Consider the following 23821-nt stretch of genomic DNA (forward strand, 5'->3'; position numbering starts at 1 on the left):
CTTTCACTAACACATAGAGACTTCCAGTCACAGGTATTAAGTAATATGGTTTGCTACAAAAACACTTTGAAAAAACTAAACGTACTCTTACTATATGATCCAGCAATCACACTCCTTGGTATTTACACACACAAAAAAACTTATGTTCAAACAAAAACCTGCACATGGATGTGTACAGTAGCTTTATTCATATTGCCAAAACTTGGAAGCAACCAAGATGTCCTTCAGTAGGTGAATGGATAAATAACCTGTAGTATATCTAGACAATGGAGTATTTTTCAATGTTAAAAAGAAATGAGCTATCAAGCCACGAAAAGACATAGGGTAACCTTAGATGTGTATTACCAAATAAAAGAAGTCGATCTGAAAAGGCTGCATAATCCACGATTCCAACTACATGACATGATGGGAAAGGCAAAACCATGGAGAAAGTAAAAAGATGAGTGGTTGTCAGGAGTTGCAGGGATGAGAAAGGATGAATAAGTAGAGTACAAAGGATTTTTAGGGCAGTGAAAATACTCTGTATCCTGTAATGGTAGATACATGTCATTATACATTTGCCCAAACCCATAACATGCACAACAGCAAAAGTAAACCCTAATGTAAACCATGGACCTGGGTGATTACTGTCAATGTAGGCTCATCATTTGTGACAATGTACCACCCTGGTGGAAGATGCTGATAATGGGGAATGCTATACATGTGGGTGAGGAGGAATGTGGGAAATCTTTATACTTCTTCTCAATTTTGCTGTGAACCTAACACTGCTCTAAAAAATAGTTTTTAGGGGAAAAAAAAGGGTAAGTTGTCACAGGCCTTCATATTGGTGTGTCCCAATCAATTCTCTGGGAATGAATATTTGCCCTTTGGGCTGTACCTATTAATAACAACTGTGCACAAAAACATTGGACTTAAGAAAGAACAAGTAGCAACAGGAAGGGTTTTGGAAGGCCAAAAAAGGGCAAAAATACTACTCATGTACAATGGGAATATAAAAGAAGCACAAAGGACTTTTCTGCTCTATTTAACAATGTCTGATATATTACTTACCCGACTCCGAAGACAGTCAGCCAGGTTTCGGCGTGTGAAGTTAGCTGCTGCCGTGGGAGACAATTCATATCCTGGTAGAAGAGATAAAGAGTCATACTTAAAGTAAAGCAGAAGGAGTAACAATGCTCCAAATTATTCACTACCCCTGTTCCTAAAGCCCACCATCTTTTGTACACTCAGAGTAAACAAACCATAGACTGAGGGGTACAATCCTACTGTAGTCCCTTTCCTCATGCAACAGCTATGAAATAGCTGGTTAGTACTGACAGCAATTCTTGGCCACAAACAGAACCAGTTCTATAGTGGAATGAAACTTGTAGCAGCCTTGCTTAAACTATTTATTCATCAACACACTGTGGTTTCTGCCATAGAAGGAAAGGGGCACGAATACACAGGAAGTGAAAAAAAAGAAAGACGTCTTAGATGCCAATCTTTTAAAAGTTTATTTTAAAAAGGATATTGGGGGCCAGGCACAGTGGCTCATGCCTGTAATCCTAGAGCTTTGGGAAGCCAAGGTGGGAAGATCGCTTGAGCCCAGGAGTTTGAGACTAGCCTGGGCAACATAGTGAGACCCCATCTCTAAAAAAAAATTTTTTTTTAAATTTCTAGGCATGGTGGTACATGCCTGTAGTCCCAGCTACTCAAGAGGCTGAGTGGAGAGGATCAATTGACCCCAGAAGTTCAAGGCTGCAGTGAGTTTGATTGTGCCACTGCACTCCAGCATGGGTAACAGAGCAAGACCCTGTCTCTAAAAAAATGAAAATAGGAACGAAAAGGATATTGGGAAAAGAGAGGCTAGAAGTTAGGACTACCTCAGAGTCATAGTTTATTAAAAAAAATTTTAAATGTAACTTTATTAAGAAGTATGACTTTCAAAAGTATAAGCCACAGAAAAAGAACATTTCCATCATTCTGCAATATTTTTAAAAATAGAGTATCTCAAGTGTTAAAACTTCAAAAATAAAAGTTGTCATACCAACAAAGGTACAACCCAGAGGAATGGCATCAGGTGTGCATGTAATAATGCATTCACTTTGGAGCTTAATCCCCCTGTAGAATGGGACCAGTGCCAAAAGGCACAAGAATGATCCATAACTCAGTGGGCCCACACAGAAAATGTCAGTATGGAAAGGCACACAGCAGTGTGGTTAAGTAATTGCTTACAACATTTCAAATACCACTGTCAAATTAGGAGAGATTCAGATTAAAATCCTAACAAATATTTATTGAGCAGCAACTATGTTTCAGGGTCTATGCTGAGTGTTTTCACATGTATTATTGTACCTTATCCTCACAAGTCTATTAGTGCATATTAAATCATAATGAAAGCAACCCTTGGCCAGGTGCAGTGGTTCATGCCTGTAATCACAGCACTTTGGGAAGCCGAGGCAGGCAGATCACTTGAGCCCAGGAGTTTAAGACCATTCTGGGCAACGTGATGAAACCCCGTCTCTACTAAAAATATACAAATTAGCCAGGGGTGGTGGTGCACACCTGTTTTCCCAGGTAGTTGGGAGGCTGAGGTGGAAGGATCACCTGAGCCTGGGAAGTCGAGCCTGCAATGAGCCATGATTGTGCCATTGCACTCCAGCCTAGGCGACAGGAGTGAGACCCTGTCTCAACAACAACAAAAATAAAAAAAAATAAAAAAAAAAAAAGAGGCCAGGCACAGGGGCTCACACCTGTAATCCCAGAACACTTTGGGAAGCCCAGGTGGGTGGCTCACTTGGGGACAGGAGTTTAAGACCGGCATGGCCACCATAGCAAAACTCTGCCTCTACTTAAAATACAAAAAATTAGCCAGGCATGGTGGTGCATGCCTGTAATCCCAGCTACTCAGGAGGCTGAGACACGAGAATCGCTTGCACCCAGGAGTTGGAAGTTGCAGTGGGCTGACTGCGTCACTGCACTCCAATCTGAGCAACAGAACGAGACCCTGACTCAAAAAAGAAAAAAAAAAAAAAGGAACCTGGACAAGTGGGAATACTATTCAATTCTTTACTTAACCCCCTAAACACCTCTAAAGATCTGACCATTATCCTAAAAGCAGAAAAGTCACGCCTGATTATCTGCATATAGATTTTCTCTTTCTTTCCCTTATCTTAGCTCAGTTCTTTAACTTATATAAGAATTACTCTATAGCGTTACATACACAAAACTGTACTTGGCAGGTAATTTAAGGGTCTTTAAGGGCAATTTTAACCAAATACAGTTTTTGTCTGTGCACTGACTTTAGACCCTAAAACCCAAGTAACAAACAACTCTTGCTACTCTTGTTCACTCTTCTCCCTCTCTCAGGACAGCCAGTGAAGGCATATAGTACCTACTGGACTTCAGAAGCATTACTGACATACTTCATTTGTTATGCAGGCAAAAAGTGGAACCACTGGAAAAAAAAAGCAGAATTCTTGAAATATTCTAAACCTGCATAAACCTAAATACCATGTACTTTATGTTCCTGAATGTCAGGACTAAGCCTTATTCATCTTTGAATTCTCTGAAGTATTAAGCAGAATGCTTACCATAGAAGAGGCCCTCAAAAGTATTTACGGAATAGAATACGAATGCTAAATCCACTGCCCAAAAAACAATGTGAATAGATCTTTGGTCATTTTACACATGCAAGTATATTCAAATTAACTTCCTTCATAGCTCCATATTATACCAGTGCAATGTATAATGTTGTTATTGAACTGTGAAGTAAGTGGAAATAAGGTTTTCTCTGCCAGACCACCACTACAAACGTTCCTGGATCAGACGCCTAGTGGCTAGTATTGTTTGCTAGGGAGGCTTTCCCAGTGGATAAGAGTTCATTAGCCCCAGAGAGAGCTCACAAAATACTTCACAAAAGTCTTAATTATCTCTCTAGAAAGGAACCTACCAGAGAGTAAGGTAGAACCCTATTATGGCACAGTAAATACTTACAGTTAGTTACACAATGCTTTAAGTTTACAAAACATTTTCATATGTATTATTCATTAGTATTATAATTCATTTTACAGATAAGGAAAATAAAGGCCCAGAGAAGATAAATGACTTATCACATAAAAATTAGTAAAGCCAAGGTTTACTTAGGTTTTTTGACGCTTGAGATTCAGATTTTTTTTGTTTCTTTGTTTTGAGACAGGGTCTCACTCTGTCGCACAGGCTGGAGTGCAGTGGCACTATCATGGCTCACTGAGACCTTGAACTCCTGGGCTCAGGCGATCTTCCCACTTCAGCTTCCTGAGTAGTTGGGACTATGAGCGTGCACCACTGCACCCAGCTAAATATTTTTATTTTTTATAGAGCCAGGGTCTTGCTTTGTTGCCTAGGCTGGTTTCAAACTCCTGATCTCAAGTGATCCTCCCATCTCAGCCTCTCAAAGTGCTGGGATTACAGGTGTTAGCCACTGTGCCTGGCCAGATTCAGACACTTTTAAACTCAAACCACATCCTCTGAAATATCTAACACTTAAAAAGTCTGATACTACCATCCTTACCTCCAAGATGGTGTTGGGTTTTTTTTTGGTTGGTTGGTTTAAAAAATTTTTTTTAGAGACAGAGTCTTGCTGCCTTCCAGAGTGCAGTGGCACAATCATAACTCACTGCAGCCTCGACCTCCTGGGCTCAAACGATCTTCCTGCCTCAGCCTCCTGAGTAGCTAGGGCTATAGGTGCATGCCACCACACTCAGCTAATTTTTAAAAACTTTATTGTAGACGGCTGGGTGTGGTGGCTCACACCTGTAATCCCAGAACTTTGGGTGGCCGAGGTGGGCGGATCACCTGAGGTCAGGAGTTTGAGACCAGCCTGACCAACATGGAGAAACCCTGTCTCCACTAAAAATACAAAATTAGCCAGGCGTGGTGGCACATGCCTGTAATCCCAGCTACTTGGGAGGCTGAGGCAGGAGGACTGCTTGAACCTGGAAGGCAGAGGTTGCAGTGAGCCAAGATCATGCCATTGCACTCCAGCCCGGACAACAAGAGTGAAACTCCATCTCAAAAAAAGAAGATTTTTTTTTTTGTAGAGATGAGGTATCACTACATTGCTCAGGCTAGTCTTAAACTCCTGGTCTCAAGTGATCCTCCCACCTTGGCATCCCCAATTGATGGGATTACAGGCACAAGCCATCATAACAGGCCGATGGTGTTAGTTTTATCTACCAGCTATCAGTGTTACAACAGTTCTCTGCTTTAGGATTTTTGTAGAAAATCTTTTATGAAGGATTAGAATCTTTAGAGTCTAGACAACTTCTTAAACATAGAAAACTCTAATGAAAATATGGGCTGGGCATGGTGGCTCACGCCTGTAATCCCAGCACTTTGGGAGGCCAAGGCGGGCAGATCACAAGGTCAAGAGATGGTGAAACCCCGTCTCTACTAAAAATACAAAAATTAGCTGGGCATGGTGGTGCACGCTTGTAGTCCCAGCTACTCAGGAGGCTGAGGCAGGAGAATCGCTTGAACCTGGGAGGCGGAGGTTGCAGTAAGCAGAGATCGAGCCACTGCCCTCCAGCCTGGGCAACAGAGCGAGACTCCGTCTCAAAAAAAAAAAAAAAAAAAAAGAAAATATGACCACATAAGTCTTAAAGAATATTATTTTTCAGTTCAAATTTAAAGACAAACCAATTGTTATAGGCTGAATTTTGTCCACCAAAAATTCATATGTTGAAGTCTTAATCCCTAGTACTTTAGAATGTGACTGTATTTGGAGAAGGGATCCTTAAGAGGTTATTAAATTAAAATGAGTTCCTAATCCAATATGACTGGTATTCTTAGAAGAGGAAATATGGATATAGCACAAAGGAAAAAATCATGTGAAGACACAGGGAGAAGATGGCCATCTGCAAGCCAAGGAGAGAGGCCTCAGAAATCAACCCTGCCAACACCTTAATCTTTGACTTCTAACATCTAGAACTGTGAGAAAATACATTTCTGTTGTTTAAGCCACTCAGTCTGTGACTTTTGTAATGGCAGCCCTAATAAACTCATATGCCAACAAAAACTCTAAGTCTTACCCACCATTTCGCATCTTATAAAGTTGCACGTTTTTCTGAATATATTCTGCAAACTGTACAGTGTCTCCAGCCTCTCCAACACACAGGAGTAATATCTTTTCACTCATCTTAAACATCTTGTCATGATCTGCTCGAAGAAAAAAACTGTGTTAGAAACTGCCTTAACAGAAATTGACCATCATTATTTATGTAACCATAAACAGGTTTATTAATTACTACAGTTGGCTTTCCATATCCATGGATTCTGAATCCACAATTCAACAAACTATGGATCAAAATTATTCAGAAAAAAAAAATGGATGCTTGCATCTATCCTGAACATGTACTGCCTTTTTTTCTGGTCATTATTCCCTAAACAATATGGTATAACAACTATTTACATAGCACTTATGTCATATTAAGTATTATAAATAATCTAGAGATGATTTGAAGTACACAGGAGTATCTGCATAGGTAATATGCAAATACTAGACCATGTATATAATGGACTTTAAGCATCTATAGATTTGGGTATCTGCAGGGGTTCTGGAACCATCCCTACAGATACCAAGGGACGACTGTATATTGAATAATTTCACTAATCATTGCTTTTAGAAGATTTTAATAGGTAATGGTATCAATTTATCTCTTTCACTCTTCATGTTAAACCATCAGCATATTGTGTAATGCCAATTTCAGTTGGAGAAGACACATGAAAGCTACCAATTGAAAATACAATTTAAAGCATTTAAAGGCATTTGAAATGCAAGGAACAGAACAACAGAAGAAACTGAAGGACTCCAGCCAATGGCGATTATCTTTAGGCTCATGATAACAAAGCCTTAAAATGTTTCCACAAATGTTAGTTATTATTTTTATACACATACAAAAGCATATATGAAAATAACTGGTGCTACAATTAAAATTAAGCAACCATCTCAAGAAAGAATAGAAAATCAACTGAGAATATTAATCACTTTAAAAAGTAAACAAATTCCATTTCCAAAGAAAAAGAGAAAATTAAAATGATTGCCAAAGCAAAAATTCTAGTGAATATTTTGACAGTAAGCTATTTAAAATACCTCACAAAAATCTTAATACTCTAATCTTATCTAGCTGAACCAGACTCATTCAGATCAGACAGATAAATAAATATTCAGGTTACAGTTATTGCCTAAGGAAGAAAACTCCACATTCAGTCTGCAGCTTCAGAAAAGGACTAAATCTTCCTATCTCACTCTCACTTTCACTTTTCATTTTTCAAATAGTGCTGAATAATCTTCCCTGGGAGACATGTTTCCTGTTTGAAAGCTTCTGAAATGTCAAAATCCTTTAATAGGATTTAAAGAACAAAATGCTACTGTCAAATACTTTACAAGTGTTTCAGAGTTGTAGATACCAATAATATGGCTTCTTCGACTTGGAGGGAAAAAACACACAAAATCCACCTGTAGATAGTATCAAATTGCCTCAAAACTCCTAAACAAACACACTTTTATTTGTTATACAGGCTAGATTTAAAGATTGTTAGTTTGCAAACTTGTTAATAAAAGAAAAACATTCACTTACGTATGCAAAGAAAAAGGAGCAGAAGGGTATATTCTAAGTGCTTGCCAGTGGTAAGAGTATGGGCAGTTTTCGTTTCCTTCTTTTTGCTTGTTGGTATTTCCTAAAACTTCTATACTTAACATGCCTCACTTTTATAAGAAAACATTATTCAATAAGTTTGCATTATTTTTATAATAAGAAAAAAGCTATTTATTTGAAGGGGGAGCTTGTTTACAAAGAACTTATGTCACACTTAGAAGAAAGGCTAAAATTCTAGGCAGTAACCTGTTGAACTTTAAAATTAGCTTAATACAAGGCCAAAAATGTTTTCTAAACACTGAATATGTCCAATGAGTAGCAGAGGGCAACATATTTAATAAAAACATAAGAGATAGATACTTGGACCTCTGAGTTGTACGGGAAACTGCCTGTGTAGCTCTGGGGAATTTCTGATTCTTGACAAGGAACTTACAAGATCCACATACATGAAACAAATGGCCAACAAAATAAACAACATTAGCATGTTATACTGTGGAAAACCAACGGGACTAGAATCCAAGAGACCTTGGTTATGATGTGAACTTGGCACTCTGAACTTCGGCAAATTACTTGTCCTCTCTAAGCCCCAGTTTCCAGATGTGTGAAATGTTATTTCCAAATGTGTGAAATGTTAATAATATGACTTACCCCTGTCTAACTCACAAGTGAGAAAAACTAATGAATTCTATACATGTCCAATATTATGATACTCAGTGTTAGATAATGTAGTTCGGATTATACAGGCTATAGGAATTCAGAAAAGAGAGAATTCTGTGTGGGCTGGAGTACTCCGAGTAACTTAAAAGCAATGCTACATAGGCCAAGAGAAAACAGACATGAAATGCAGCATATAAACAAACCAAAAGTTGTACCATTTAATAAGGTGGCAATCCTCAGCAAATGTCTACTCTATAGTATCAAAATGTTTTTACAAAGTGACATACTGGACAATTGATTGGAAGTTGTATTATCATTTTATACTTGGAGAAAGGAGTCCCAAAAGGTTACTATTTTTTCAGCATTCTTGCCTACTCTAAACAAGCTCCATCGTGAAATCAATGATTAGAAAAAAGTCATCATACGGCTGGGCGCGGTGGCTCACGCCTGTAATCCCAGCACTTTGGGAGGCTGAGGCAGGTGGATCACCTGAAGTCAGGAGTTTGAGACCAGCCTGGCCAAGCTGGTGAAACCCCGTTTCTACTAAAAATACAAAAATTAGCTGGGTGTGGTGGCGGGCGCCTGTAATCCCAGCTACTCGCAAGGCAGAGGCAGGAGAATCGCTTGAACCCAGGAGGTGGAGGTTGCAGTGAGCAGAGATCGCGCCATTGCACTCCAGCCTGGGTGACAGAGCGAGACTCTGTCTCAAAAATAAATAAACAAAATAAATTAAAAAGTCATCATACAATACTAAAATTTCTATTATAAATTGTTTTATACCAGAAAAGACTATAGGGAAAATTGGAATGTGCAGAGTGCAATTATTTCCAATTATTTTTCAAGAACTAACTCAAATTCATCTTTCTCCCATACCATAGTTATCTTTCTTTTATTACTCTTAGGATTTGCTCTTGAACTCATTAATTTAAAAACCAACCTACTACTAATTAGTAATACTTCTTTTATTATATGAAATCATCTTGCAGCATTTATTTCCTTGTTTTCTTAATGTCTTGGACTCTCCTATGGGTTATAAGTAATATACTGAATCCCCTATAATGACTAAAAGTACTGTGTATATAAGTAGGCTTAAAGCACATTCTACTTTTCAGTGTGATTTCACATACATTATTGGGATGAAACAAAAGACCTGTAAAGGTAATGATTATTGTTCTACCTAGACATGACTTAATGCTAAAATCACTTGCTTGTCAAAGACCTTAGTATTCAAAATAACGGACAAATTTACTCTCAAAACAAATTCACTCCTTTGGAAGGACTGGCTTACAAACAAAACTTCTACAAACTAATCATAGAATTTCATAAAGTATAAGGTGCTATGTTAAGTGATTTACATTAATTCATTAACGTTTTGAGATAGGTGCTATTACATTACCACCTTACAGATGTTAGCTCTAGGGCACGGAGTTAGAGAAATTTGCTTAAGGTCACAAGTGGCAGAACCTGAGTTCAACCTGTGCAGTGAGTCCAGATATTTTGCCCCTAACTACTCTACTCTACTCTACTCTACTCTACGTCTCTCTATAGTAAATTACTCAATACATAATTTTAAGAAGATTTTGGTTGTTTTTCTGCAGAATCTAAGTTTGTTTTCCTTAACTGATCAAAGACGTGCTACTGTTGAAAAAAGTACTAAGCTTTGGTTCAGATGACTTAATGTTCATTTGACTAATATGTTTGGGCACCTACATACACTTAGTACTATTAAGTACCTGCCTAGTGCTAAGGATTTGCACATAACTCATTTACTCAATCCTCCCGACAAGTTTGTGAGTTTGGTATTGCTAATCTTAAAGATGAGGAAATCTGGGCACTGCGAAATAACTTATACAAACTCATAAGGCAAATAAATGACAGGGCTCCAATCTCTTAACTCCATTAACTACTTAAATATAAGGAAAACCTGGCAGTCATTGCTCTGGAAAACCGGAAATGAAGAATCGGGAGCCACGGGGCCATACGGGCAGCGGAAGGAAAATGCCAAGCTTCTGGTCCCACAGTCTCACTCTCCCCAGGATCCCACCTTACGCGGCCAACAAACCAACCTCATTACTAGCGACACCAGGAAACTTATCAGAGATTCGGGGATCTAGACAGCCAGGTTCTGGGCAGGAGCTTAAACATTTATAAACTGATTCCCTTTAGGCAACTCTCACCAAGCAAGAAGCATTTAGCGAAGGCCAGAGCAGAGCACTGACCCAGGAGCCCTGGAGGAGCAAATGCCAAGGTCCCAGACCTGTCTGCCTGTTTCGCCTGTAATCCCAGCACTTTGGGAGGCCGAGACGGGCGGATCTTCTGAGGTCGGGAGTTCAAGACCAGCCTGACCAATATGGAGAAACTCACATCTCTACTAATAGCACAAAAATTAGCCAGGCGTGGTGGCGCATGTCTGTAGTCCCAGCTACTCGGGAGGCTGAGGCACGAGAATCGCTTGAACCCGGGAGACAGGTTGTGCTGAGCCGAGATCGCGCCATTGCACTCCGGCCTCGGCAACAAGAGCGAAACCCCATCTCGAAAAAAAAAAAATACATAAATAAAATAAGTATGGGCAGGGCAGACCGGCTTCCATCTCTCAGATCCTCCCTGGTACTTATTCAAGCCCCGAAAAACTCCTTCTGGCCGCTCCTACACCCCAGGCCTGGCCGGGCCTCCCCTGCTTCCTCTCACCGTCCTTCATCTGGACAATATTGCTGGCGGCCACCCGGTCGGAGGCGACAAGAACATAGTCGGGGCCTTGGATACCGATGAGGTACTCCATGGTGGCGGAAGGCCAGGGGCTGCAGGTCCGACACAGCGCGAGACTCGCACACTTCCAGGTCTCACCGGTGAGACAGCACCTCAGAGCGAAGATTTGCGCGACGCCTGCAGCGCGACTTCCACGGCGCTCTCGGATGACGTACAACTGTCGCGAGAGGTTGCAAAGTGGGCGCGGCGCCGGGTGCTTTACGCTCAGCACTTGTCTCTGGGATCGTACCGGTCTCCTCCGGTGCCGGCTGTGCAGGTGACTTAACTTTATGTGACGCCCAGTTTCTCTGTCTACACACTGGGATTTTAAAAGTCAATTTAGGATAAAATCACGCAGTGTATGTAAGGTGCCGAGCAAGTGTGGGTGTCAAAAAGGAGTAGGTCGCCAGGCAGCTGTTTCCCTACGTTGCTTGGTAAAATCTCCACAGAAACCCCTTTCCTGCAAGCCAGATTGGAGAAAAATTAACTTGAGGGGAGCCTTACTTCCATCCTTCACAAAAATAGTATATGGTTGGATTAAAGATATAAGCATGGCCGGGCGCAGTGGCTCACGCCTGTAATCCCAGCACTTCGGGAGGCCAAGGCGGGCGGATCACCTGAGCTCGGGAGTTCGAGACCAGCCTGACCAACATGGAGAAACCCCGACTCTACTAAAAATACAAAATTAGCGGGGTGTGGTGGCGCACACCTGTAATCCCAGCTACTCTGGAGGCTGAGACAGAGAATCGCTTTATCCCGGGAGGCGGAGGTTGCGGTGAGCCGAGATCGCGCCATTGCACTCCAGCCTGGGCAACAAAAGCGAAACTCCGTCTCAAAAAAAAAAAAAAAAAAAAAGAGATATAAACATGGAAGAAAAAGTAGAAAAATATTTCTGTAATTTTTGGAAGAGATGTGTTTCTAAGCTTGACAGGGAACCCAGAAGCAATATGAGAAAAAACTTGACAGATTTGACTACATAAAATTACAAGTCTCTATGTGGTGAAAGTCATTATCATGCTCAACAGTAAATGTAAATTGGGGATGTTTCAATTGTAGAAATAGTTACTATTTTGGGCCTCATAGACAGAAAAAAGGAAAAAGTTAATATCTATAACTTAAAAGATATTCCTACAAACCAATGGGAGGGGGGCAGGGTGAGACAATATCATTTTTTAAAGACCCGGCGGGGTGCAGGGGCTCACGCCTGTAGTCCCAGCACTTTGGGAGGCCGAGGCGGGCGGATCAAGAGGTCAGGAGTTCGAGAACAGCCTGGCCAATATGGTGAAACCCCGTCCCTACTAAAAATACAAAAAATTAGCTGGGCGTGGTGGCAGGTGCCTGTACTACTCGGGAGGCTGAAGCAGAATTGCTTGAACCTAGGAGGCGGAGATTGCAGTGAGCCGAGATAGCGCCACTGCACTCCAGCCTGTGCAACAGAGAGACTCCCATCTCAAAAAAATAAATAAATAAAATAAAAAAAGACCAAAGACTAAGAAAAACAATTCACAAAAGAAGCAACACGAATGGCCAATAAACATGAGAAGATCCTCAACCTTGATGGTAATTAGGAAAATGGGAAATAAGAAACAATGAGAAAGTATAAATTGGGGGTAAGGTTCTAAGTTGTACAACCTTTTTATAGAGAACAATTTTAATATCTGTTGAAATTAAATATGCATAACCTTTTGAATATGTCCAAAAGAAATGTTTGTACACACAGTCCAAATATTTGTGTACAGAGATACTCAGTGTTGCCAGGCGCAGTGGCTCACGCCAGTAATCCTAGCACTTTGGGAGGCCAAGACGGGCGGATCACGAGTTCAGGAGTTCGAGACCAGCCTGGCCAACATGGTGAAACCCCGTCTCTACTAAAAATACCAAAATTAGCTGGGCATGGTGGTGCGGCACCTGTAATCCCAGCTACTGGGGAGGCTGAGGCAAGAGAGTCACTTGAACCCAGGAGGCAGAGGTTGCAGTGAGCCAAGATCACACCATTATACTCCAGCCTGGGCAACAGAGCAAGACTCTGTCTCACACAAAAAAAAAAAAAAAAAAGAGATATTTAGTGTTGCAGCACTACAACACAAAAGAGGACCAACTTACATGTCTAAAAGTGGAGACATTGTTGGGCCGGGTGTGGTGGCTCATGCCTGTAATCCCATCACTTTGGGAGGCCAAGGTAGGTGGATCACGTTAGGTGAGGAGTTTGAGACCAGCCTGACCAACATGGTGAAATCTGGTCTCTACTAAGTACAAAAAATTAGCCAGGCGAGGTGGCAGGCACCTGTAATCCCAGCCACTCGAGAGGCTGAGGCAGGAGAATCGCCTGAACCTGGGAGGCGGATGTTACAGTGAGCTGAGATCGTGCCACTGCACTCCAGCCTGGGCAACAAGGGCAAAACTCTGCCTCAAAAAAAAAAAAAAAAAAAAAGTAGTACAGTCACAGTGGAATATTGTGCACCCATAAAAAGAATGAGATGAATCTAAATATACCTATATATTCCATGGCCCAAGATACATTAAGTGAAAATAAAAATGCTTTTTTATATGTAGCCTGATGCCATTTTGTTTAACGATGAACATTTGAATATGAATGGAAATACCTGTAAATACCTACTTACAGGTATTCTAGTGTCAAATTATATGCAGTTATTACCCTGGTGAGTGTAATTTGAAGGGAGAACTTTCACTTTTTATTTTATACACATTAGTATTGTTTGAATGTTTTACAGTGCTCATGTATTATTTGTATTTTTTCTAATAGAAAAAAAAAACAGCCATCCCTTTATATCTTGAAGCAATTCTGAAAAAAAGGTGAAATATTTCTTGATTGGGTTTCTGACATCCACAACTGAGTCTTCATACTAGCTTATTGAGAAATGAGAAAAGATTTGCAGTTGTATCTTCAAACACAACTATGCAATTCGTTTGCCTCTGCAGAAATTGTAATACTTACTTTATTCTGAATGTTTCTTCCAGCTCCCTGCTCATAAAGGAACACAGAGCCTGAGGAGTTTGAGGCAGCCTATCAATCATGGGATGGATGCCAGGGGCAAGTGAGGTCATTAAGTCAACCATCCACTATGAACATAGCTGCATCCATCATTCTAGAAAGATTCTTTTCTTAAATACCACTTGGAGGAGGTAGGTCTCTCTCTCTCTCTCTCTGTCTCTCGTTCTCATTGTGTGTGTGTTTTTTTAATTGCAGAAAGTACATAGTTATACTATATATACACACATACACAAACAATATAGAAGAAATAAAGAGTTAAATATCTTTCCTTCCACCAAAGGTAACCACCCACTGAATGTCTGTATCCTTCCAGACTTTTCCTTTGTACATACCAATATTCATTCATTCACAAACGCTGCAGATTTCCGAATTGGAAGATCCACAGTATTTTTATTATTATTTTTAAGGACTATCTTTTAAGCTAATTCATCCTTCTTTCTTTCCAGGCTTTTTTATTTTTATTTATTTTTTTGAGACAAAATCCTGGGTTCAAGTGATCCTCCTGCCTCAGCCTCCCAAGTAGCTGCACTACAGTCACATGACACCACACCCAGCTCTCCCTAGGACTTTTTGAAATCTCCTTTAGCTAAGTAGCACTAGAGCTGCCCTCATTTCTTGTTAGTATAGAAGAAAGTAGGTTTTCCAGACCTACCTTGCGCTGTGTCACTCTCCTCCAACTAAAGTCTTAGAATAACTGAGTCTTAGAATTAGAAGTCTGTGGAGGTTCACAGAAGTAGCATGATGTAGCCAAAATATTTACAGATAGTAAATATTTTTGACTTTGCAGGTCTTACTTTCTCTGTAACAACTACTAACAACTAACAACTGCCATTATAGTGGGAAAGCAGCCATAGACAATACATAAACAAGAGAGCATGGCTGTGTTCCAATAAAACTTTGCTTAAAATACAGGTAGGGGAAGGGGGAAGGTGGGCTTGGCTCACGGACCATAGTCTGCCTCCCTGATATAGTGGAAGGCCTGTAAGTCAGCACCTAAGTGTGGTCCCAGCTTTACCTTTTTCAGCCTTGTTGCAAAATTTGTTTAGCCTCCCTGAGCCTCAATTTTCTTATTTATAAAAGAGGCATTCAGAAGAGAGGTTTGCTTTGTGTTTCCCTTGAGATGGGACAAAGATGCAGGTCTGTTTGGTTCCATGAGTATAAGGAACCATATTCTGCGAGAGTTTGGCAGAACCTTGATGAAGAATGACTGCAGTGTTGGGGAACATGGCCATAATGTGGAAGCTACCAACCTTGCCAAGACTCCCAAGCCCAAGCTTGAGATAAAAGCATCAGTGTAGCTCACCCTCAAAAGACCCTGTGAGCTTAGACAATAGGATTGGGACAAGTGTAGACTGGAGATCAGAGGCACATCCCTAAACATTCAGGACAGTTACTGTACTGCATACTGTTGATGCTCTGCCCATACTCCCTTTACCTACCTGGGCACCCATTTCCCAGCTGTTATAAATGTTGGTTGATAACAACTCACAACTACCCTTTTCTTCAGAGAATTTCCCTGAGCCAAATAGGAGTCCCCCTTGCATAGGAGGCTGTTTGCCGATACCCACTCCTTGCCAGTGATTGACTGATTATCTGACACAGGGATAAAAAATCAGTTCCCTGGATTTAAGTGAGATACAGTTTGTTCTCCCGAGTCTCCCTGTGGGATCAGTCTAAAGCTGGTCTCCAGCCAAGACCAAGTTCTTGCTTAGCTTTTTCACCCTACCCTATCTTGCTTCCTAACTCTGCTTCTCCTGAGAATACTTCCCCAATTAATTACTTGAACTAGCACCCTCATTTTGGTTCACTTCTAGGGAACTCAAACCAAAAAACATTTGGCACCACAAGTCATCCTAGAAAGCAGTCTCCAAGGGATTCTGGGGTGAGCTCACTCACCAGCTAGAGGATGACGAGGACACCAACGCTGGCAGTAGAAAGAATATTGATAGTTCCCGACCTCCTGTAACAGTACTACAGCAGGTGAAAGCTCAGACTTTCACCTGTGTTTAACTGGGATGGGTTACTGTGAAAAGGGATGTAGTAGCTGGAAAACTCTTGGACACTTGAGAAATATGAGAAAAACAGTAATTGTCTGGACCAAAGAATTGGGTGGCTATTGCTGAGTGCCATTGATTCATTAAAGAAAGAAAGTGAAAGCTGGACACAGTGGCTCACAACTGTAATACCACCACTTGGGGAGTCCAAGGCAGAAGGATTGGTTGGGGCCAGGAGTTCAAGACCAGCCTGGAACATAGCAAGATCACACTTCTAAAAAAAAAAAAAAAAAAAAAATTAACCTGGTGTAGTGTATGCCTAGCTACTACTGCTTGAAGGGAGGCTGAGGCAGGAGGTTTGAGGTTACAGTGAGCTAGGATTGTGCTACTGTACTTTAGCCTTGGCAACAGAGCAAGACTCTGTTTAGAATGAAGGGGGAGCAGGGAAAGAGGGAGGGGGAGAGAGAGATATATATTTGTATGTCTTTAAGAGAATTGTTTAAAGCAAAAATAACGTATTGTAGGTCGGGCGTGGTGGCTCACACCTGTAATCCCAGCACTTTGGGAGGCTGAGGTGGGCAGATCACGAGGTCAGAAGATCGAGACCATCCTGGCTAATACGGTAAAACCCCATCTCTACCATAAACACAAAAAGAAATTAGCCAGGCGAGGCCAGGCGCCGTGGCTCACGCCTGTAATCCCAGCACTTTGGGAGGCCAAGGCAGGTGGATCACAAGGTCAGGAGATCAAGACCATCCTGGCTAACATGGTGAAACCCCGTCTCTACTAAAAATACAAAAAATTAGCAGGGCTTTGTGGCTGGCGCCCGTAGTCCCAGCTACTCGGGAGGCTGAGGCAGGAGAACGGCGTGAACCCGGGAGGCGGAGCTTTCAGTGAGCCGAGATTGCGCCACTGCACTCCAGCCTGGGCGACAGAGCGAGACTCTGTCTCAAAACAAAACAAAACAAAACAAAACAAAATATATTATAGGATTTATAATGTATTTCGAAGTAAAATGTAGAATAACAAAAGCACAAAGGCCAGGAGGGGAGGAATTGGAATACAACTGCTATAAAGTTCTCATACAGTACATAAAGTAGTATAACATTACTTGAAGTAGTCAGTAAAAGATGTATGCAATAAACCCCAAACATACTAAAATAATACTACAAAGGGTTATAGCTAATGTGTTAACAGAAAACAAAATGGAATAATATACTCAATCCAAAAGATGACAAAAAAGGAAGAAAAGAAAAAGCATAAGAGACAAATAGAAAACAAATAGTGGCCGGGCTCAGTGGCTCATGCCTAGAATCCCAGCACTTTGGGAGGCCGGGGCGGGGGCGTGGATCACGAGGTCAGGAGATCAAGACCATCCTGGCTAACACGGTGAAACCCCGACTCTACTAAAAATACAAAAAATTAGCTGGGCGTGGTGGCAGGTGCCTGTAGTCCCAGCTACTGGGGAGGCTGAGGCAGGAGAATGGCGTGAACCTGGGAGGCGGAGGTTGCAGTGAGCTGAGATCATGCCACTGCGCTCCAGCCTGGGCAACAGAGCGAGACTCTGTCTCAAAAAAAAAAAAAAAAATAGAAAACAAAAAGCAAGATGGTAGATTTAAATCCAATGATATCAGTAATCACATAAATATAAATGGTCCAAACACCTCAATTGAATGGCAGAAATTTTCAGATAAAATGAAAAAGGAAGACCCAACTATATGCTGTCTACTAGATACCCAATTCTTGTACATAAATGTTCATAACAGTTTTATTTGTAATAGTAAAAAACTGGAAAAGACGGAGAAAGAGAGTCATGCCTATCAGAGGAATAACACATTGTGGTATCCAGACAATGGAATACTACTCAGCAATAAAAATGAATGAACTATTGCACACAGCAATATGGATAAGCCTCAATTATGCTGAGTGAAGAAAAGAGACAAAAATCACTGTATGATTTCATTTATATAAAATTCTAGAAGTGCAAACTTATCTGTAGTGAAAGAAGATCTGTAGTTGCCAGGGGATGAAAGAGGAAGAGAGGGTTCAGATGAAGGGATGCAATACACATGAGGAACTTTTGGAGGGTGATGGATATGTTCATTATCTTGATTATGGTTATGGTTTCATAGGTGTATACATATGTCAAAATATTGTATGTGCATATTATTATATGTTAATTATATCTCAATAAAGCTATTTTGAAAATAATACTGTACTAGGGGATTAACAGAAATTGATGCCACCTTCAAATATGTGAAGGATTCAGTGGTGGTTGTCCCATCATAACTCAATTTAACTGACCAATCTGCCTCACGTAACGACTAGATGGATTATTACAAATAATAGCCCCCCATGCTGGGTGCGGTGGCTCACGCCTGTAATCCCAGCACTTTGGGAGGCCAAGGCAGGCAGATCACCTGAGGTCAGGAGTTTGAGACCAGCCTGGCCAACATGGTGAAACCTCGTCTGTATTAAAAATACAAAAATTGGCTGAGTGTGGTGGTGCATGCCTGTAATCCCAGCTACTCGGGAGGCTGAGGCAGGAGAATCACTTGAACCCAGGAGACAGGGGTTGCAATCAGCTGAGATCAGGCCGCTGCACTCCAGCCTGGGTGACAGTGATACTCCATCTCAAATAATAATAATAGCCCCCCATTACATCTGCTGTGTTGGGTTTGGTATTACTAGAGCAGAATAATACAATCTTGGGTACATGGTTTGCAGCTATTGATCTGATAATACATTATTTCTGAGTCATTCGAGAAGGAGAATCAGAAGTAGTTGGCATTCACATGGAATAAGCAGTATACATTTATGGTATTTCCTCTAGGCTATATTAATTCTCTTACAGTATAGTAGTCCATGCTCTTGTAGAATTCAATTCCTTGACCGAAAGCCAAATCAACTCAAATGACTGAAATGTGACCCTCTCTAGGCATATCAAATTGCTAAAAATCAGACAGTAAATATATGAACTGGGAGCTGATATGTTTAATGTCTTGATGCTACCCAAAGAAATTACCATTGGTAAAGGTAGAGACCTAGAGTAAATGAGATACTAGAAGCAAAAGGAAATGCTTTAGCAGATCCTCAGGTAACAGGCTGCTATATCTAAATTCCTTAAGCAAGAATCTCTTATAGAATAGAAAAACAAATTCATGAAGAGGCTCAGAGATTACATCATAGAGGCACAAAATCTAGTCTCTGATTTCATATTGTACCTAGATTAACCGCCCAGGTAAAAGGGAACAATTTACATATAAGCTAAAAGAAAACACAACCCAGCTATCTAAAGTAGACTCAAGGAGTTGTTTAAACATGTTTTCTTAGGCCTGAAAAATCTTGTGCCATGTGTCCAGAGTGCCTTTCAGATTCTTCTTATATTTCCAGTCATTTTCTCACAGTTGCTTAATGTCTGTTTTCTAGAGTCATCTGCATCTACACAGCTGCTTCCCTGATAGATGATTCAGTATATGACTCAAAGACAAAAACAGGATAAAACCATGTTGATTGCCACTTGAACTAAAAATTAGCCATTTCCAAATAAACCTTCGTCTTCAAATAAAATCAACAATAATGGTAAATATCTAGATAATTTTTGTTGGTCTCTCCGAAAGCCTTGGCTGAGTGAAGACCAAAAGGGAAAATCGAGAAGTTAAACATTCCCACACTCTTATGAAAAGACTGACTGTTTTCTGAGGCCATGGTATCAAGTCAGAGTCTGTTTTAAACCCATCTAATCAATAAATGAGAATTCCATGCCTTTAGTAACAAGTAATTACCAGAACTGGTTTTAAAACCTTTTAATCAATCAACAACACCCATCAGTGACCATACTTTTTTTTGCAAGCAAACCACTCAGTGACAACTCCTTGTTTCTAAAAGCCAGTCAGGATTAAACTCATTCCCGTGAACATACTTCTGAATGTCAACCAATGAACTGTCTCACCTGAGTAACCACACTTCTAAAGATTATATCAACCCACTCATGCCTCTGAAAATCCACTAGTCCTTGAATTTCATGCTTTGCCCAAACTCTAAGATTAGCAATCTGCTCTTAGAGGAAGCTGTGCCTGACCAGCATATACTTATGTGAGCAATAAATTAGGCTTTGTATTTTTTGTTTTTGATATTGAGTGGTAGTCTCATCTATTGACATGTGGAAGACTACCAGCTTTGAGTGTGCCCAGAGCAAGAAAGGGCTGTGCAGCAGCAGCAGACTGCAATATAAATAGCCCTGCCGCTTGGGCCATTTGACTCAGCTGATCACATGTTACTAGAAGTATCTTTGGTAGAGGAAAATGCCGAATGAAAGTTCTGTTAGTTTTTAATGGAAGAATTGTACCTCAAACTTCAAAGATATATCATCCTGTAGAAACTGAGTGTCTGACCATAGCACATTAAATGGCCACATAGCTTCATCTTTCCATGTTGAGTTGGATTCTGATAAACCCACCAAGTTACAAATGTCAAGTGGGCCCAGCTGTAATCCATCATAAAATGGAAGTCTATATCTTGGATCAAGCTCAAGCAAATCCAGAGGGCACAGGTAAAAGTGCATGAGCAATTTGGCAGGGGTAATTAACCCTAATCATCATGAGGAGATAGGACTGCTGCTGCATAATGAGGGCAGAAGGGAATTTGTCTGGCACTCAGGTGATCCGCTGGAACATCTCTTGGTATTCTCATGCCCAGTTGAACTATAAATGGGCAATTTTAGCAACCATGGCCTGATAAGGATCTGGTGACCAGGATAACATGAGAATGAGAGTGTGGGTCAACTCATCAGGAAAGGCTAAATGGCAGAAGAGGGAGATGATGACTATCAGTTACAGCTCAGGACCAAATGCAACAGCCTGGGCCATATTCATTCCATAAACCCTCCTCTTGTAAGTTTTCTCAGAAATTGTGACCAACCAGGTTGCAGGAGAAGCTATGCCTAGACAAAGTGAATTCAATGTGAGAAGCCAGTGAAGCTGCTAGGTGCAAGGTGTGGACTTTAGTGGATCTATCAGTGCACCACCCTTCAGCTATGTTGATTGACAACAACTCACTGCTGCCCTCTCTTCTGGAAAATCGTCATTCACCTCATTGGGGAATCTAACCCCACCTTGCCCAATAACAAATTGACACAGGGATAGAAAAGACAGGCTCTCTTGCCTCAGTGGGGAACTAATTCTATGGCCAACTTGTGCTCCAGATATTTCTTATAGAATCAACTGAGATCACATTCTTGCCAACCTTTTACTCCCTGTCCCATCCTGCATCTCCCACACCCTTCCTCCAGAAATTACTCCCCTAGTAAATCACTTGAACAAGAATCTCTGTCTCAAACTCTATTTCTAGGGAACCCAATCCAAGCCAGTGTTCTTTGTTCAGAATTGTTGTATAATCAATTCTAGGGAGAGGGACAGCGCTCAAAAATATTTCTGAAATTTAATTTCCTGTTAACCAGCACAAGTGAGGGCTTAAATGATATTTACACAATGTAGAAAAATGTGCCACTTCTTACACATGAGTGTGTGTAAAGTTCACACCCATTACTAAGGTATATTTTCTTGTCATATGGTTTATACCCCGTCCCTTCCAGTAAATACATTTATTTTCAACAAGGTACATCTTTCCATTGCTAGGTGTAAGTCAGCACTTTTAAAGCAGTCCACGGCTTGACAGGAAGCAGTCGCATGCTAGCAAGACATCATTTGCCAGAATTATGGTTAATGAAATGACCATTCCCTTCCTCCTGAAGCTTCCATTTCTCCTGCCTCATTTCTTCAGCCAGTGATAGCCAGGTCACTTGACATCTTCTGACTGGACCCTCAGCGACTTTAGCTTTACTCTTTGGTCCTACCTTTGCTCCAGAAGCTGGTCTTGATGTTGAACCACTGATACTCATTAGTTGTGCTTGGCTTCACTTCTCAATGCTGCCCTTGCCTCCTCTTTTGCATCTGACGTACGCTAGCTGCCCCTCTGGAACAAGCCCTATCTCTCAAGGTTTTGGCCTTATTAGGCCCATTTTGCATAAAAACACTGTCTTGCATGCTAAAGTGAGGTGCTCCGTTCTACAAAGTCTTCGTGGTACCTCTGAGGTTGTTTGTACACCCGGATTGGGTAATATGATAAGTTCATTTTTTTATCATCCATATTCTATGGATGATTAGACACCTAAAGTCATATGCAGCATTTTAAAATCCTCTTTATAGGCATTTTTCTGCATGAATTACCAACCTCCTCCTTTCCTACAAAGCGCCTTTATCACATCTTTGTCCTTCATGGTATCTACTTTTACTTTAGTCTGGACAGTCATCTTTCCTCATCACATTTCTATTTAGAACCTTGTGCATTGGCTCAGAAGTCTTTCTTCCAAACACATATATCTCGATGGTCCATAGAATGGTCTGTGCTCACCAGTGATGTTTGTCATGTTCCAGAAAACTCAGTTCCTCCAACTTGGATAAATAATGCAACATGATAGTTAAAAGCTTGTATTTGGAAATAAAAGAAGCCTGAATTTGAGTCCTGACTCTACCACTTACTAGCTGGGAAGCCTTCACCAAGATGATCAACTTTTTTTTTTGAGACAGGGTCTTGCTCTGTCTCCCAGGCTGGAGTGTAGTGGTGCAATCAGGGCTCACTACAGGTCCGACCTCAGTTTCCCAAGTTGGAACCACAGGTTTGTGCCACTACACATGGCTAATTTTTGTATTCTTTGTAGAGACAGGGTCTCACTATGTTGCTCCAGCTGGTCTGGAACTCCTGGGCTCAAGCCATCCTCCTGCCTCAGCCTCCCAAATTGCTGGGATTACAGGTGTGAGCCACCAAACCTGGCCAGTCAACATTTTTGAGTCTCAGTTTCATTTGATATAAAATGGGAGATGATCATTTTAGTTCTTACCTTACAGAGTGTTGTAAGGATGAAATGAGATAAATCAAAGTGCTAAGCCTAGTTCCTATAGGTATACAGTAGGTATTCAATAAATGTTATTATTAGTATTATTCACCACCTTCAAAGATATTCAAGCCCCAGAGCCATCCAGTAGTTATTTAAAGAGCCAAGCTCCTCCCTCCCTCCCTCCCTCCTTCCCTCCCTCCCTCCCTCCCTCCCTCCCTCCCTCCTTCCTTCCTTCCTTCCTCTCTGTGGCCCGACCTGCAGTCTCCTCGACTCGCTGCTGCCCCACTCCACCAGCTGCCTCGGACTGCCGGCGCCCGGCACCGCCGCTGCTTGCTTTTTCGCCATTGGCTGCAGGCGCGGTTTCGCCATGTTGGCCACGCTGCTCTCCACCTCCTAGCCCCGAGTCCTCTGCCCGCCACGGCCTCCCAGGGTGCTGGGACTGCAGACGGACTCTCGCTCACTCGGTGCTCGCTGTTGCCCGGGCTGGAGTGCGGTGGCGTGGTCTTGGCTCGCGGCAGCCTCTGCCTCCCAGCCGCCTGCCTTGGCCTACCAGGGTGCTGGGATTGCAGCCCCTGTTGGGCCGCCGTCCCGCCTGGGAGATGGGGAGCGTCTCTGCTCGGCCGCCCCTCTGCCCAGCCTCCCCCATCTGGGAAGTGAGAAGAGCCTCTGCCCGGCCACCCATCATCTGGGAGGTGAGGAGCGCCTCTGCCCGGCCACCCATTGTCTGGGAGGTGAGAAGCGCCTCTGCCCAGCTGCCCCGTCTGGGAAGTGAGGAGCACCTCTGCCCGGCCGCCCATCGTCTGGGAAGTGAGGAGCGCCTCTGCCCGGCCGCCCCATCTGGGAAGTGAGGAGCACCTCTGCCCGGCCACCCATCGTCTGGGAAGTGAGGAGCGCCTCTGCC

The 23821-nt window shown here is 41.8% G+C and overlaps 1 protein-coding gene and 1 long non-coding RNA gene across 3 annotated transcripts in view; one reads left to right on the forward strand and one right to left on the reverse strand.

Moving 5' to 3' along the window:
* The window catches only part of PSMB2 (proteasome 20S subunit beta 2), a 38481-nt gene extending 27308 nt beyond the window's left edge, over positions 1–11173 (reverse strand). Inside the window, exons 1-3 of the mRNA XM_032160228.2 lie at positions 10962–11173; positions 6055–6177; positions 1051–1121 (exon numbers count right to left, since the gene is read on the reverse strand). Coding sequence (XP_032016119.1) covers positions 1051–1121; positions 6055–6177; positions 10962–11052 — 285 coding nt within the window. The 5' untranslated portion in view covers positions 11053–11173. The remainder of the gene's footprint in view (positions 1–1050; positions 1122–6054; positions 6178–10961) is intronic.
* Positions 11174–11233: 60 nt separating this feature from the next.
* Positions 11234–23821, forward strand: part of LOC131384128 (uncharacterized) — a 29561-nt gene continuing 16973 nt past the window's right edge. For both annotated transcript variants that reach the window (XR_009214684.1, XR_009214683.1), the window contains exons 1-2: positions 11234–11295; positions 13998–14162. This is a non-coding gene — a long non-coding RNA (uncharacterized LOC131384128). The remainder of the gene's footprint in view (positions 11296–13997; positions 14163–23821) is intronic.

This window comes from Hylobates moloch, unplaced genomic scaffold (genome assembly GCF_009828535.3).
Source record: "Hylobates moloch isolate HMO894 unplaced genomic scaffold, HMol_V3 SCAFFOLD_8, whole genome shotgun sequence".
Lineage (NCBI taxonomy): Eukaryota > Metazoa > Chordata > Mammalia > Primates > Hylobatidae > Hylobates > Hylobates moloch.